The sequence below is a fragment of the Portunus trituberculatus genome, chromosome 15 (assembly GCF_017591435.1).
Source record: "Portunus trituberculatus isolate SZX2019 chromosome 15, ASM1759143v1, whole genome shotgun sequence".
Taxonomy (NCBI): Eukaryota; Metazoa; Arthropoda; class Malacostraca; order Decapoda; family Portunidae; genus Portunus; species Portunus trituberculatus.
In genome coordinates, this window is record NC_059269.1 from 14,714,238 (window position 1) to 14,730,809 (window position 16,572).

General features: G+C 45.5%; 1 protein-coding gene across 17 annotated transcripts in view; it reads right to left on the reverse strand.

Moving 5' to 3' along the window:
* LOC123503932 (kazrin-like) overlaps positions 1 to 16,572 on the reverse strand; it is a 110,939-nt gene that overhangs the window by 21,557 nt on the left and 72,810 nt on the right. For 6 of the 17 annotated variants that reach the window (XM_045254050.1, XM_045254048.1, XM_045254046.1 and 3 more), the window contains exon 1: positions 1,284 to 9,257. The exons of 5 other annotated variants lie outside the window; for them this stretch is intronic. In XM_045254050.1, coding sequence (XP_045109985.1) covers positions 1,284 to 9,027 — 7,744 coding nt within the window. In that variant the 5' untranslated portion in view covers positions 9,028 to 9,257. Of the gene's footprint in view, positions 1 to 1,283; positions 9,261 to 16,572 lie in introns of those variants that run through there. 6 more of the 17 variants (XM_045254051.1, XM_045254049.1, XM_045254054.1 and 3 more) reach the window with 2 other exon arrangements.

The following is a 16,572-nucleotide window of genomic DNA, read 5'->3' on the forward strand; positions in this document are numbered from 1 at the left end:
GTTGTATTCCCTATCGTAACTTTCTTCTACACCTCGGAAAAATAATAACGGAATATGTAATTTTTGGAGTAATAGGCCATCAGATGAACTATTATTGTTATGAGGAAATAATGATAAAGTAGAATTAAAACAAAGGTCTCTGTATTCCTATGTATATAGAAGAGTCATGGAGAGGATTAAAAGAAATGTCCAATGAGACCCGGAGAGGTACTCGATTCCATTCATTGGCCAGCTAATCACTGAAATCCCACTCTTAATGCTATCTGTAATGTTCAGTTTCTTTTCACGCATAAAACCTCGAGTTAATTTAGTTGAATGAAAAATAAATACAGAAATGACATGAAAAAATAGATACCAAATTATGGTATTTCAATGAAACAGCCATACGTACCCACCCACTAAACGCCTCCACCCCTTTCAGCCACACACACACACACACACACACACACACACACACACACACACACACACACACACACAGTATTCTCAATTCATTCTAATTTTTATGCTGTATTCATATTTATTCATACTATCATTCCCTTCCTGGCATAATTATGCAATACGAAGGGGTATTGGGTGGCAGAAGGAAAGCCGCATAAACAAGATTTCTCTCTTGAGGTTCCAACACGTGTAGATACAACGAAACCCGACCCAGCAGGGCGAGCCAAAGGGCAGTGGAGAGTCGTGTTTGCTGCTGCGTCTCGGAAGTAAGGAGTTCCTCATATGTTATCACACTATTTATATTCCGTCTTATCACGTTCCTCTAATTGTCGTTATCTACACTTCTCCTTCCTGTCTCCTTTTCTATTTATGTGACACGCTTCCTTAGCACGTGTCTTCAAGTGGTTTTTCCTCTCATCTTTTCCTTTTCCTTTCCGTCATTTTCTCTCTCATACTTTTCTTATCACACACACACACACACACACACTCTCTCTCTCTCTCTCTCTCTCTCTCTCTCTCTCTCTCTCTCTCTCTCTCTCTTCTTTAAATAATGTTTATGAATGAATATATAAATACCGCCCCCTTTCTTCTAAACCATAAAGGTGGTACACTCACCTATGAAATATTATATAATGAAAAAACTTACACCAATATTGATTATATAACCGACTATCACGGTATTATTACACAACATGTGGTCATGCTGAAGAAAAAAGTGACGGAATTATTAAAAGTAACTACTGGCATAACTAATACTGGAGAAAGAAGCACAGACTGAAATAAAAATGAGGAAAAGCACAATTCTACTGCATAAAGAAAGCTACACGTAAGACAAATCTCACCTTTCAGCATCTCGACCCCAGAGTCTGTTAAGGGAGATGAGTCGCGTGGAGAAAAGTCTTGCAGAACTGAATCTTTGGTGAGCGAGTTTTCTGGCGACGAGAGTGCGTATTGTAAACAGGCTGGATTTGAGGAGCACTGTTGTTTCAGATGTTGAGGCAAATGTCCTTGGTATGAAGACTGGTGGCGCGGGGTGCTCTGTGGAGTGCCTCGCGCAGTGTCCTCACCAGCACTCCAGTACTCTTCCTCGTCCTGGTCGTGGCGGCACATGACTTGAGTGCTGTGATAGATATCCGAGTCGTGTGGGAGGCTACTGGATCTTGTGAAGTGGTCATTACTATTTGTACTTGTAAAAGTGTGGTCGACGAAGGGGAGGCTGGCAGCGCGCCCCGGTTCACATTGGACTGGGGGTGTGATGGGTTGGTCGAAGGCGAACATCAAAGGTTCAGAGAGGTTTGTGGAGCGGCAAGCGGCGCAGTCAGGCATGGGGCACACAGCACTAGGGGAGGCAAGTACTGACTCCTGACTGGCCTCGGGGTCAGAACGCGGCGTAGGGGGAAACCTTTCCGTGATTCGGCGCCGCACTTCAGCTAACTCAGAGTCCACGCTGGTGGTAGAGTCTGAGTCACTGGTTACGGCTGGACGGTCCGGTGTTTTGTTGGTCTTATTGATGTCATTATGTGATTGTTCCTCGCTAAGCTGCGATGTTGCCCCCTCTGAGGAACATAAATTTTCAATTTCCCCCGAGAAGGATTGCTCCTGCCCGTCAACAACACTAAGAATGGTATCAAGCAATTCACTGTAAAAATCTGTATCACTATTGACCTCACCGATCTGTTCAGTCGGCGTCGGTGTGCTGCTTTTCCTCTCAAAGTTGACGAGGTTGTTATCATTAATGATGTGCTTATTAGTGTTCGTTGCTTCACCATTGGTACTGGAATGCTCTGAGGAGGCCAGTCCAGATGTACTTCCCGTGTCTTGACTGCCGTTGCTCTGGCTAGATTCTGCAGCATCTGCCGTCTTGGATATTTGATCCTCATTTTTGGCGCAGCCTAATGTTCCCATGCATTCTTCTGGTGCTGCTTTGGTGGATTGTCTGTCAGTGAGAGTATCTTGGGAGGCAAGAGACGATGTGCCGGAAGTAAGCAATGTTACGTCAGATGAAGAGTAAGAGGACTTGTATGGATGCTTCGTCCGTGTATGCTGGCGGCGACTGGAACGCCCCCCTTCCCCTCCCATAGTGTCCCCACCATAATAGAAGCCGCTTTTTTTCTGCGTAGGTTTAGGACGTGGCATGGGGGATGAGGAGAGATCAAGTGTTGAGCCGGTGGTGTTGCTTGATATGCAAGGGGCACAAGTCTGTAAAATGCGGTCGATGGCACTGCTCCTGCTCGTGTTACTGCCACCGCTGATAGAGCTGTGGCACCTGCGTTCCAGATCTATCAATTCTTCCCTGCCTTCCTTCTGCTTCGTGTCAGTATTCGATCCTTCAGGATCTGTGCCATTTTCGGCTCCATTCTTAGGAGATCCCTGCCCCTTGCTTTGGACGCCGCCACCACTCACTGAATAAGACCTGCGCAACTCTCCTGGCAATTCAGTGTCGAAGTAATGTAGTTTCTGAAGCCGCACCCCTGTGATGTCTGACTTCTGTTTCTTGAGAATGCCAACTCTCACCGTCCTTTGTTTCATGTAATTAGATTTCTGCTTTTCAATTCTGCTTTCTGATTCTGGCTGTTGTTTTCTCTTGAGGGAAGTCTTTTCAAAAGTAGCGCGCTTGGATGGGAAGAACACGTCTCCAAGAGGAGAGGTGGAAGACCAGCTACTTGAGCTGGGAGAGTCTGCAAAGTCATTTCCACCTGATGGCTTTTCTGTATTCTGCTGTACTATTCTTTTTGGTGATTCCATGACCACTGCTTCATCCTGTGGTTCTCTCCCAGCTATTATTGGCACATTTTCGTAAATGTGTATAAATTTTTGTGTGGGTTTTCTCTGATCAGCTGCAGCAGATTTCTGTTGTGATTGCTCCATCACTTGGATGCTCAGCGAGTCCTCCGCCATCATTGCTTCTGCTTTTTTCTGACAAAGAAGAGCCTCGGGTATATTCTGGTAGATGGGAGTTTCTCTCGATGAGCCCTCAGAAGGAGATATTTGTTGTACTTTTTCTTGATCTGAAGTATTACTGACCAATTTTTCTTGTTTTTCTCTGAACACCTGACGTGTTGTGGTGTCATGCGACGCCTCTGACGATGAAGCCAAGACAGGGGATCGATCTTGGCTACTTGCCGTGTCATGCACTGGATGTTCGCTGTCAGCACGATCTGTTTCACCTACAGGGAGGATTTCTGTTTTTGGTTTTACAGTGGTACCTCTGAATCCTCCAGATGGCCGGAAGTCTACTTTAGGTGAAGATTTTGAGTCAAGAATGTTGTCAACAGAGTATTTTTTCTTCAAGACACCGACGATGCGGCAAGAAGATGAAGATGAAGCAGCAAAAACACTTGAACGTGGAGCAGGAACGGGCGGGGCTGGAGCGTCAGTAGGAAAAGGTATCTCTACGCAGCATAAGCTTGACAGCCGGATGTTCTCAACGCTGCGGCTCTTGGCCTTGAGTCTGCCATACACCCCACGGGCAAATATTTCACTAACCGTTGATGTTTTGGCTGCAGCCACGCACTCTACCGCAGTGGCCGAAGCCAACCTCTCAGGAGAAAACTCGCTCTCTGTCCGGCTTCGTAACAAAGAAGGCGGACGAGGAAGCTTCTCAGGATTCTGATGAGGAGGCTCACTGACGCCAAGTTCTTCCTGTTGACCAAGAGTGAAACTTCCTTCAGATATAGTTTTGGTAAGTCTCCGGTGACTCCTCGGCAGCCTACGAGCAGCAGTACCTCGGCCTGACGCCTCGTTGGCCCCTCCTCGTCCAGTGCTTGCAGTTTTATTAGTCTCCATCAGTCTCTCAGCAAATACTATATCCTCCGTTTTCTCCACTTCAGTATAAGCAGCCTTGACGGTGTCGCTAGGAGCATTGTGAACAGTAGATTGGGAATCTTTACTCCCATGCTGGTGAGGATCATCGTCAACACAAGTTTCGAGGAAAGTTCTTTTCTGAATGACGGTATTATTTTTAGAAGTTTCTGGTGGTGTCTGGTCTGCATTTCTTTCTTTCTTGCAGCTGCCAGTGGCAACTAACGTAAGATGAAATGTTACAGAATCTCGACTTGGTTTTTTCACCACTTCCTTCCTGTCTGGATTCTTGGTAACTGGACAAACTACCTTGTCGAAAGCCTCTTTAGAATCTTCACTCATACACTGCTGGTGCTGATCGTCCTGGAGAGACGCGGCTCTTTTAGTAGTCTTGGTGTCCAGTTTCTTTTCATCCATTGGATCTGGCTGGGTTGGTGACGATCCCGAGTGATGTGCGTGGCCCGCAAAGGATACTGGAGGAGGCTGGGGAAGAGGTGGGAGTGCTGCCTGAAGAACAAGGTTCTTGTTGAGGGACGAGTTGGCAACCCCGTCCGCGAGATCATCTTGCAAGGGTAACTTCTTTTCACACCCTATCTGTGTTTTTTGCATTCCTGCTTCCTTTGTATTTTCTTTTAGTTCCTGGCCAACAGCTACGAACAGGGTGCCTCCATTATCCTGAGATATCACTGTTGCATCCTCAGGCCTCTCACTACTTGCGGTGGAAAGGCAATCTTGAGTTAAATTCTCATCTCCACCATTCGTCAGCATCCTATCTGCTACCTCTCTCCTTTCGCTGCCCGACGATGAATTATTCACGAAGCTTTCACTTTCAATTCCCTCGCGATTTTTCATTTCTTGTGATTCATCCATCTGAACTTTTGAGAGCTTCTTATCTTTCAGCGTGTTCTTTTTCTTTGCTGCCACAGCAGTGCTTTGTGGTGTGACTTCAGAATCAACATCAGTCTGTCCTGTTTCTGAGGGTTCCGGGTTCCTGGTATTGTTGTCAAGTAACTTTTCACTATTTTCCTTCCCTGCAATGCGAGTTTGTTCAGTTTTTGTTATTCTCCTGATGCTTTCTTGAGACATATTTCTAGTAACAACAACCCTTTGATTCATAGATTCTTGACTATGTACTGACGCAGGTGTTTTTCCTTTATCACCATGCCCGTCTTCCTCTGGTTCGACCTGTGCCGAGTGTGCAGTCTGGCGGCTGGCGTCGGTTTTGCTGCTGCTGCTGGTCACGGTGGAAGTGCTAAAGTTCTTCTCGCCAGCTTTGCTCACTCCACCTTGCTCTACTTGTTTTCCTTCATGGCTTTCAGAGGTGACATGTTTCACAGTTCCTTCGACGCTCTTCATTTTCTGCGGCTTTTCATCTTCTTCACTTGATGATTTTGTCACCGAAGTTTCGTCAAAACTCTTCACAGCCCTTAACTTACAAGCAGTATTCTCGTGACTGACTCTGTCCATAGGATCACTAGAAGTGCGATCTCTCTTGCCGGGTTCAATGTTGTCTTGGGAACAACCTTTAGATTGAGGAGTAGATGCAGTGCTTTTCTTGGCATCCTGGTCAAGCTTTTTATCGCTGTCTGACTTCAGTTTATTGGCACTGTTGCTGTCTTTGAAATGCTCTTGAATGACAGTTTCATTTCGTAAGATTTCCCTGGGTTTTTGTTGCTGTGATTCAAAGAACTGTAAAATATCTGAGTCTAGCTTCCCAGTACTTGACTTGGAGACTCGTGGTAGCTGGAGTTCTACCTTCTGTCGCTCTTTATTTCGCGTGTATCCTGCTCTAGAGTCCATCTGGAGATCAGATGCGTCCGTGATAGACTGCTGATCCTTCTTATTGGTATTACAATGATCAGTAAGAATTTGCGGAAGCTTCAAAAAATTAAAAATAAGTTCGGTAGGAGGATCACTCCGTGATGGCGTTTTCCTTAATGGACTTGATATCTCACAATCTTTGTTCTTTATTACACTCTCTCCCGCAGGACAAATTTCCTTTCCATCAAAAGACTGCTTCGGCGTACAGACAGGCGATGTCGTCTCTGTGGTTACGTTTTGTCCGGTTACTTTTATTTCCAAGGAAGAAGGAGGTTCCCTTGCTCTCGGACTCTGGGCAACTGACCTTGAAGTTCTCATTTGTGAAGAAATAAGTGACGGTGAGACTGCCGTAGGTGATTTGGGAGAGTCTTTAGTTGATATTGGAGAGGAATTACATGAACTAAATCCCGGAGAGGTTGGTGATGGGGAACTTTTTGGGGACACTTGACTATGTTTCAGGGACAAATTCTCAACGACTTTATGTAATCTCATTCTTGTTTGCTTTGGTGAGCGAGAAAGTTTTTCTATTTTCAACGAAGACTGCATCTTTCTGCAATTATCATTGTCAATGAGTTTTGCTCTGCCGACTTCACACTTGTTGTATTCCTCACTAACATTAACAGTGGTCACGCTCGTTTTATCTGTCTGTACACGCTCAGTTTCTGTAGGTTCCTCAGAGGCAGTCATGTTGGTGGAGGATTGTGGGTGGCCGTGTGATTCGAGACAGTCCTGGTCACCGACCTTTCTGTCCTCGGTGGCAGATGCAGGCTCGCTCTGCACATCTGTGCTAACCGCAGCCTGGCGTTGGAGTTGTCTTTTCTTATTTGTAGGACTGGCTTGTGCCAGTTCACCCCCATTGGCACCGCCTCGTCCGTTTTTTCCCCCAGTAATCTTTGAAGCATTCTTGCTTTCTTCCACTTTTTGTCTCTGATCAGCGTCATTTGGTAGAAGCAGAGGATTTTCACTTTTCTCACTTCCCTGTTTCGTCTTCATCAATCTAGAACTGTCAAATATAAGAGTGCGATCCTTCTGCGAGGCGTCCAACTGTGTGAGATTTTGCTGACGTTTCTTGGCCTGAGCGGAAGACATGTTGAATTTCCTAGAAACCACGAGCTCCTGCACCACCCGAGCCAATTGCGGCGTTGCCCAAGGTCCCTCCAAAGCGTCTCCCTCGATTCCATTTTCTGAAGCAATGCTTGTGTTGAGAGATGAGGTCACTTTATTTCCGTCCTGTTTCATTGATCTCGTGGTCTTCTCTTTGTCTGTTTTACTCACTCGCTGAACACAATCGTCCTCCTTGAGGAAGATGCCGACCTTTTCCCTCCTTGCTTTCTCTGCGTTCTGAAGAATTTCCAAGTTCACGGCCCTGCGTTGTGCGACGACCGACGTGTGTACTTCACTCTTGCTTTTTGGGGTTTGTGTTTCTTTTAGATCCTGCGTGTGTTCTCTCGTAGCTCTGTCCTGCTTTAGTGCGGTGGGCGAGTTTATGGTGCAGGTCCCACCCGCACTGCGAGGTGAGTTACATAGTGGCAGCAGTTCCACGCCTGGCTCCACTCCACTCTTATGCTTCACTCCTACAACCTTGGGCTGAACGTTCCCCGTCTCTTTTAACGGCCTCTCATCCTCTGCTTTTCCAGCCTCAAAGTTACCATTACTGTCAACTACGTCTTTTGTGACACTTGTCTTTTCTGTCACCTTGTTGGATGCCGCGCCTATAACGGGGTGAGCTGAGCGAGGAAGGGTAACGGTGGCGGCGGAGGTGGCGGTGGTGGTGATGGTGGCGGTGGCGGTGGCGGTGGCGGTGGCGGTGGCGGCGGCGGTGGTGATGGAGGAGACGCAACACACCCTCGCGCGACCCGCGGCAGCCAAACACTGATCCGCCCTCCCTTCCGTTGCCTCCGCCTCAGTCCCCACCGACTTTTTAGAAAGAGTATCATCTGAATCAGGTTGCCGTGGCTCACTGCCCTCCACCATACAAGAGTTCACCTTACCGCTATCAGGGGACAGTTGTAGTTTTGACAGGAGTGGGACCAGTGGTCTTCTTGTCACCTCTGTTATGTCCGGAAGAATCGCTGCTTCTTTTTCATTCTTTTCTGTTTGCTGCTTTCTCTCACCCTCTGCCGTGCTGCTGGGAGGTAAGAGTCCCTCTTCCAGACGTTCGGGAGAGGATGATGCGCTGCACTCCACCGATAATTGCGTGAGAGTCTTTATCTCCGGCCCTGGTGAACTATTTGCGGGTTTCCCGTTACCCTCTAAGTCTTCACGCAACTCATCAGCCCTGTCCTTGACTGGATCAGCACTCTCTTCCTGGTCTGGGGAATGATGGACCTCCTTTGACTCCTCTGAAACTTCATTACTCTCTTCTGACTGCAAAGGTGCTTCCATATTTTCCTTTGGCGATGAATTAATCTTGTTGGAATGTTTGTGTGCTGCCGTGGAAGCCTGCGATGAACTATGGCTCGTTTCTTCAGAAATCGATGTTAAAGACTTCACACTGGTATCGCTTTTCACTCCACTGATATCCTCCCCAAGTGTGGCTGTGTTTGCAGCTTCTTTTTCCTCTGTTGTCTTTTTCTCCTTATACTTCCTGACCATATAAATCCTGGTGGCCTTGGGTTTCATGCTGCGCAGGTCACGCAAGCACTTGTTGCGTCTGTCTCGGGTTTCTTGCACCTCCTTCATGATCTGTTTTGCGACGTCTGAAAACTGTGGTGCTCTATTCATCCCTGAGCTAATACGTTTTAAAATCGGTACGGGTTTACTCTCGTTTATGTTCCTGATGGTGTTTGACGATGCTTCTTCACCGTCACAGTCTTTGCTGCAACCTTTCTCTGGTATTGAATGGTGAGTGACTACTTTCATTGCTTCAGTTTTGCTTTCTGGCTCAACTTCATGTCCTTCACCTGTGTTTTCTGCTTTATCATCTCTACCTCCTGATTCCTTACTTTCTGCTGCAGTGTTCATCGTCTCTTCACTCTCAGCTTTTTCCCCAGTCAGTTTTTCGCTTTCTACTGTCAGGTGAGGCTGGTCATTTTGGATCTCAGCATTTGTTTCAACTTCTTGCTCTGCCGAGTCTCCTTCCTTCTCACTTTCAACGTCTTTCTTGAGACTAAGTTTGCTTTTTCTTCTTCTTCTGCGTCGTTTTCCTCCTCCTCCTCCTCCTCCTCCTCCTCCTCCTTTTTCATCTCCTTTTCCTACTATTTCTTCTTTTCCTTCTTCCTCTCTACCTCCTCCATTTTCACTTCCTTCATTTCCCCCATTTTCACTCGGTGTTTCGTTTTCTTTCTTTCCCTTATTAATTTCTGCATTTACTTCTTCTTTTGTTTCTTCTTTTCCTCCCCTTCTTTGTCTTCCTTGTCTGCATCGTCTTTCATTTTTGGCTCCGTTTCTTTTCTCTTCATGATGAGTTTTCTCTTTTCTTCACCCTCGGCATCCTTGTTCATGCTCAAATGTGTTGGCTCCTCCTCTGTTTCTTCTACCATTTTCACTTCTTTCCTCACATATTCTTTTCCGTCTTCTTGTTTTTGCGCTTCTTCATCCTCAACTGCTTCTCCTTTCGCATTACATGGTTGCTGAATTTTAATTGTTCCAGCATCAGTGACGTCCAGGGTTATTCTTTCTGTATGGTGTTCACTGATATATGTAATGATTCTTCTTTCATCGGTGTTATCTGTGTTTTGATCAGTTTTGCTCTCTTTTGTTTCTTCGATGAGTGTGTGGAGTGATTGCTCCTCTGTGTATTTCATGTTCTCGTTCAGCTCATTTTCCTCTTCTGGAGTTTCATACGGTGGAATGATGCCACTGGTGTCTTCTTGTCTATCGTTTCCAGTATCTTTGGTTTGCTGTCCAGTTGTTCTATTGCTTACATTTGGAGTCTCATCGCTTCTCGTCTCTTCTGTTTTTTCCACCTCTTTGTTATCACTTATCACGCACTTATGTAATGTTCCATCTTCCGATTCTTCTGTTTTGTTTGTATCTTCTTTGTATTCAACGTCATCCTGGGAAATTGCTCCGTTATTCACTACTTCCTCTCTTCCATTCTCTACTTGTTCTCCGCCCATTACTTTCTCATCTACTTCGCAAGCTGCTGTGTCATTGTTTGTACCGCTGCCTGTTTTGTCTCTATCGTCGTCTGCCTCGATTACCGCCGCATTGTCATCTGCAGGGAAATCCTCCTCTCGCTTTCGTTCAGTCTCTTCCTCCACAATGCCAGCAGCGTCTACCTCGTCGCTGCCTTGAACTGCTTCTTCTGTGTTCAGAACAATGTCTCCCTCAGATTCTCTTGCGTCAATACGTTCACTATCTTTCATTGGAGGTCTTTCAGTGTTCTTATCATCCGACAGAGAGGTTTCTTTTGCTCCTGCAGGCTTTCCCTCTAGTGACACGTGCGATCGCGTCTCGGGTTGATGATAATCTTCCTCGTTCCCATTTTCTGACTCTCCTGTTTTTGTGCGTGCTGACTGATGGTCCTCGTGATTTTCTCCGTTTTCTTTCTCAAGTGTCTGATCTCTGTCTTTTTGTTCGTTCTTATGGTCTTCTCCCTCGTTTCTTTTATTTTCGCTTTTGTTTGGTTTGTGTTCTTCACTGTTGTTTTCGCTTTCCGGCTCTTTTTCTTCATCATCATCTGCTCTACCGGCACTGGGTTTTGCTTGTGTTCTTTCTGTTTTGATTGCTTCATGGCCAGTATCCTCCTTTCTTTGGTCTTCTATCTTTTCGCAGTTTTCCTCCCTCTGCAGTGTGACGGACTCTACTTTTCGTTCGACTCCCTCGTTTCTTGTTCTCCGGCTGTAGTGCCATCATTTGTTGCATCATCATTAAACCCTCCTTTATCTCCCTCTTCACTTACGACTTTTACTTCGCTTGCGCCACCGTCTGCTCCGTGTTTGTTAACTTGTTGTTTAGCATCTTCTAACTGGTGTGTCACTTTTTCACCTTGTTTCTCAGTCCTGTTTGTCTCGTCTGCTACTTTCAATTCTTCGTTACTATTCGTTTCTTCTCTATCGTGGGCGTCTTGGTCTTCCTTAACTTCTTCACCGCCAGCAGAAGAGCTGCTGTCAATTTGATCACTGCCACTCATCACCGACTCGTCTTGATCAGCAGAGGAACGCTCAGTGTCGTCTCCAAATGTACTTGTTCCGACGCTATTCATTGTATCATCGTCACCGTCTCTTTCACTATCACCATTCTTTCCGGTGTCTCCTTTAGTTGTGCTTCCTTCGGTTGTCTCTCTCTCTTCTCCACGTCCTGTGAATCACGACGAGTCCCCTCCTCGTCCGGCATGTCATCTTCTTCCTCCTCCCACCTCGCCATCTTGCCGCTTCTCTCCTCTTCTGATTCATTAGCCGAGATATCCCCTATTTCAGTATCAGTTTCTTTTTCTTTTTCCTGCTCTTCCTTTTCCTCATCCTCCTCCTCCTCTTCCTCCTCCTCCCCCTCTTCTTCTTCTTCTTCTTCTTCTTCTTCTTCTTCTTCTTCTTCGTCTTCCTCCTCCTCTTCTTCCTCCTCCCTCTCTTCGTCTTCCTCCTCTTCTTCGTCTTTTTCTTCACTTTGATACACTAATGACGAGGAAGATGAAGAAGCGCCATCATCCGTGTCCCTCTCCTCGTCGTTCTCCTCATCTGTGTCACCATCGTCACCATCATCATCGTCATCGTTATCGTCGTCGTCATCGTCGTCGTCGTCGTCATTATTATTATCTCGGTCCTCCCGTCGTTCATCCCTTATATTCCTCCCTTCTTCCTCTGGCTCTTCCTCTTCTCCAGGATCTTCACTATCGGTGTCAGAATCAGAGTGATAGACAGGAAAGACTGACCTGGCGGGGCTGGATCCTTCCGGCCCTGCTGAGACACTTCCTCCCTCTGCTCCCTCTTCCTTCACGCCCCTCGCCCTTACTCTGGCCCTCCTTCTTCGTCTTCGGTGCCTCACAACCTTCGGAGTGTCCTTGTTCTCTTCCTCTTCCCCATCAGTGCTGTCTCCTCTGCCAGAGCCCGGAATGAGCTGTCCAACATACGTCCACAGTCCTTTCCACTCCATGGCATTCAATTTAAGTCAAATTCATCCCTTTCTAAACATATTTTCGGAGTAACTCACGACTAGACAAACTTGACTGGTTGCCTTCATCACGATAATGTTCACGGAGATTCTCGCACAACAGGTTATCGTTGCAAACTTGACTGATAACTACAAGCAACGCATAAATGCTTAACGATGAGAAAAGTCACTTCGCAATACCGTTTGGCAGTCCTTGTCGAATCGGAGAGCGTTCACCATCACCACCCCACTACGTCGCGTGAGGCTGTAGCCACATCACGCAGGCCAAGCAAGCACGCCTGGCCGTGTTTACATAGAGATGTCGGAGGAGCGACTGAGCGGGCGTCACCAGGAGGCCACCGGGAGTGTCATCTTAGGTATCGTGTTATATCAAGACAAAAGACGTCACGGGCTGCTGCGGCGACACAAGGGGGCGGCAGCGAGGCGTACGGCAGCCCGCCACCCGACCCGACCAGCCCTAGCTCACCTCACCACGCCACCAGTCAGCCCTCCCTGCCACCAAAGCCACTGCCAAGGATACCACACCACTACCAGCAACAACAACAACGATAACGGTGACAAAAACAACAACAGCAACAACAGTAATAGTAGTAATAACAATAACAATAACAAGAATAAAGTAAAGTAAAGCGATTATTACGTCATTTTCACTGGTACTATCATAATTATACATACTGTACCACTATTATCATTGTTATCGTCTCTGTACCTCACTCTAAATTATCAAGATAGAAATTAGTTTACCCTTAGACACTCAAGACTCTCTCTCTCTCTCTCTCTCTCTCTCTCTCTCTCTCTCTCTCTCTCTCTCTCAGCGTACGCACGATCATCAGATACAATATTCGTCAAAGAGGTCTCTTTCTTCCCTTTCTCCCGCCTCTCCCTTTGTGAGTGTCCGTCGAGTGGGGGAGAGTGTGTCTGAGAGTCTGCAGGATTCTACTCGTCAGCAATACTTATTCCAAACACAACAGCTCAAAACGAGGATTTCTTACACTTCAGGATCAATATTGAGAAGAAGAGAATAATGTCTATAGTATTTCCTTTTTTCTTCTCGTTCTTCTTTCGTTTCTGATTTGCCTTTCCTTCTCTTTCCCTTCTCCATCCCTCCGTATCACCCTTCCATACTTCATCCCTCTCTTGCCTCACCCCTTTAAAGAAAAAAAAAAAAAAACTTTCCTGGCTACCTTTCCTTCCCCTTCCGTGCCTCGTTGGCCCGAAAACCTGTTCTGAATCCCTCCTGTGCTTAGCCATTTAAGTCACGATGCGTCACTCTCCTGATTCACGGCTGACTCCTGTACCGGTTAACCCGAGACACACACAGCAGTATATGCGTTACTTACAAATCAACAAAAAGTCTTCTGAGTGACGCGTGTGATTTGGCAATGCATTTTCTTGGCGACACTTCAGTAAAAGAGGAAAAAAAATGTGTTGCAGTTTGATTCTGATTTCGTTCCCTTCTTCTCTTCTTCTCTTCCCTCGAGTGACTATAGGAAGAGGAGGAGGAGGAAAAGGATGATGATGAGGAGGAAGAGGAGAAGGAGGTAAAATTAAAAGAAGTGGAAGCGGAAGAGGAAGCGAAGGGTGAGGATGAAGAGGAGGAGAGAGGGTGAATAGAGATGGGCAGAAGAAAGAAAGGAAGTGAAGGAGAGCTAGAGGGGGCTGTGATGTAGCTCAAGAGTGGCCTCAAAAAGATAACGTGAGTGGGAGAACGCGTGACTTGAATGCAGGCGAAGCTCGGAGTCAATGAGGGTCAAAAGAATATCAACCTTTCAATAGTCTTTCAATAAAACAATGTTGAGTCTTAGGTTGGAGAGAGAGAGAGAGAGAGAGAGAGAGAGAGAGAGAGAGAGAGAGAGAGAGAGAGAGAGAGAGAGAGAGAGAGAGAGAGAGAGAGAGAGAGAGAGAGAGAGAGAGAGAGAGAGAGAACGATAAGCTATGTTCACGAGGATGTAAGAGGAGGAGGAGGAGGAGGAGGAGGAGGAGGAGGAGGAGGAGGAGGTGGAGGAGGAGGTGGTGGAGGAGGAGGAGATTAGAGGTCACAGTCTCCTCAGATTCCCTACGAAAAGCGATTCCTCTTCAGATCCGTTTAAAACTCATGGTCTTGCCTTGCCACCCACAGACAAACACTTCCTTCACACCGCATTTTATTTGCATACTCTTTGTTCATTTAAATTTCTATCTACATTTATTTCACTTCTCGCTAGTGATTTGGCTTTCTTTTGGGTTGACCTCTTTCTTTTTTTCACTTTATATTTTATCCTTGCATATCTCCCTTGTTCATTTAAATTTCTGCCTCTCAATAATCTGATTCCTCGCTACTTATTTTGCCTTTCTTTTGGTCTGTATTAGCTGCCTTTCTTTTTCTTATTTTGTTTATATCTTATCCTTGCATACCTCCATTGTTCACTTAAATTTCTGCCTCCCTCATTTTTTTCATTCCTCACTACTTACTTTGCCTTCGTTTTCAGTTGACTTCTTGCTTTCTTTTCAAATTTGTTTATGTTTTATCCTATAACTCCTTTCTTCTTTTCTTTCTGTCTGTGTTTTTCTCTTCTTTCAAATCTATAACAGTATATATTTTTTTTCATTTTTTTTCCTCTCTCCATAATTTTCTTCCTCTCTCCCTTCCTTTATTCATTTATTTTCTCATCATTCTGTGCCTGTCCTCGTCTTTCTTTACTTCTCTTATGTAATTTCTTATTCTTTTTGTCCTCTCCCTTCTTACCTCCGTGCATGACCTACTTTCCTTATGAATCGCCTGCCTCTTCTCCTTCCCCTTTTCCACCCGAGTATTTGTAGATCTCTTCATAACCAGTTCCTTCCCTATTTTATTTTTCCCCAGCTTACCCCAAAACACATTACAGTGCCACGGTTTGCGTTAACTTTCGAACTTCCCAGGAAAAATAAGCACGTTACTCTTCGGCCAGGTAGAATTCACGTTACAGATCACGGGAGAACAATAGTCTTAAACGTTTCGGGGTCTTATGTCGACGGTAGCTTATCTATATATTTATTTACTTCTGTGTAAGAGGGGGTAATGGTGAAGGGCAGCAAAACGATCTATAAATCAAGGCTAACTAAACCACAAGTCTCTCTCCACATCGTCCTCTAAAAATTATAAGACTAGCACATGAGAAAAGGGCCAGAGGGATATCAAAATGGTCAAAAGGCTGGGAATAAGAGCCGAAAAGATTAAAAATGGATAGAGCAATGTTTTTACAATGACAACGAGAGAAAACATCCATGAAAATGAGACGATTCATCCCTCTGGCCTTCATCATGAGATTCCTAAGTGTTTTGCAAGTACAGGTCCTGGGATTTATGTATGGCGCAGCAACGGGCGACAAACTCAGGAGGTGGAGGTTGTGTAAGCGAGGTAGGAGCGAGGCCCACCTGGAGTCCCCGTTGTTCAGGTCCTAGTTAAGTCGTCACTCCACCTCAACCCTGCCGACATCTGACACCGAGGAGCTTCTCTATACCTCGCGCCTGTTGTTACTCTCTCTCTCTCTCTCTCTCTCTCTCTCTCTCTCTCTCTCTCTCTCTCTCTCTCTCTCTCTTCGATATACTGAATAATTTGACGGTTTTTATAACTTTCGCGCAATCTCCATTAATTTTGACTCGCTACTGATTCTAAAGCATCTTAGCACTTGAGTTTTGATGAATACCGAAACATAAAACGTAGAATTATTAAAAGAATTACGAAACACTGACAGTGAATGCAAAACAGAACACTCGTAAAAAGTTAAACGATATAGAGTTCAAATCACTAACAAATTTTGACACAAAGGGACGGACACCTGAAGCCAACACTGTCACTCGAATACTCTCAGCACTTACTAATTGGTTCACGTATTGCCTGTCGTGCTTGAAAACGTGCGGGAAATTAACACCATCACACATTATTACCGTGACAAATTAACAACAACATTATCAACAGAAGAAACGCTATTGGGAACCAGGCTTACGATCTTTGTGGTCTTTGAAACTAGTCTTAGTGAGAGTTGTATGCTTCAGAACGAGCCCTACTTACTTTAACCTTCATACTGCGTGACACACCAACCCGGCGCCCTCTTTACTCACTACCTTATCATTACCGTCGCCGAGCAGCAGCAGACCTTGGTGACACTGAGCATGTGGGTCTCTTTTATAAGCGCCCTCTGTGCCTGTGGGTCGTCTTAGCGTCGTAAACAGTTTTTATTACCCAAACAAGAGGAGAAGGACCAGAGCGTGGAACAAGACACCAGGATGAATGATTAGAATAGGGTGAAAAAGATTATATGGATAGAGACAAAAACTAAATCATACAAGGAAAAAGAGAAAAAAATAGGGAACAAGAGAAAAAGATAAGGACAGGGATGAGAGATTATGTGGGCGAAGATAAAACTAAATCATACTAGGAAAAAGAGAGAAAAAAAAGAAAACAAGAGAAAAACTATATACAAAAAGAGAACATGAAGA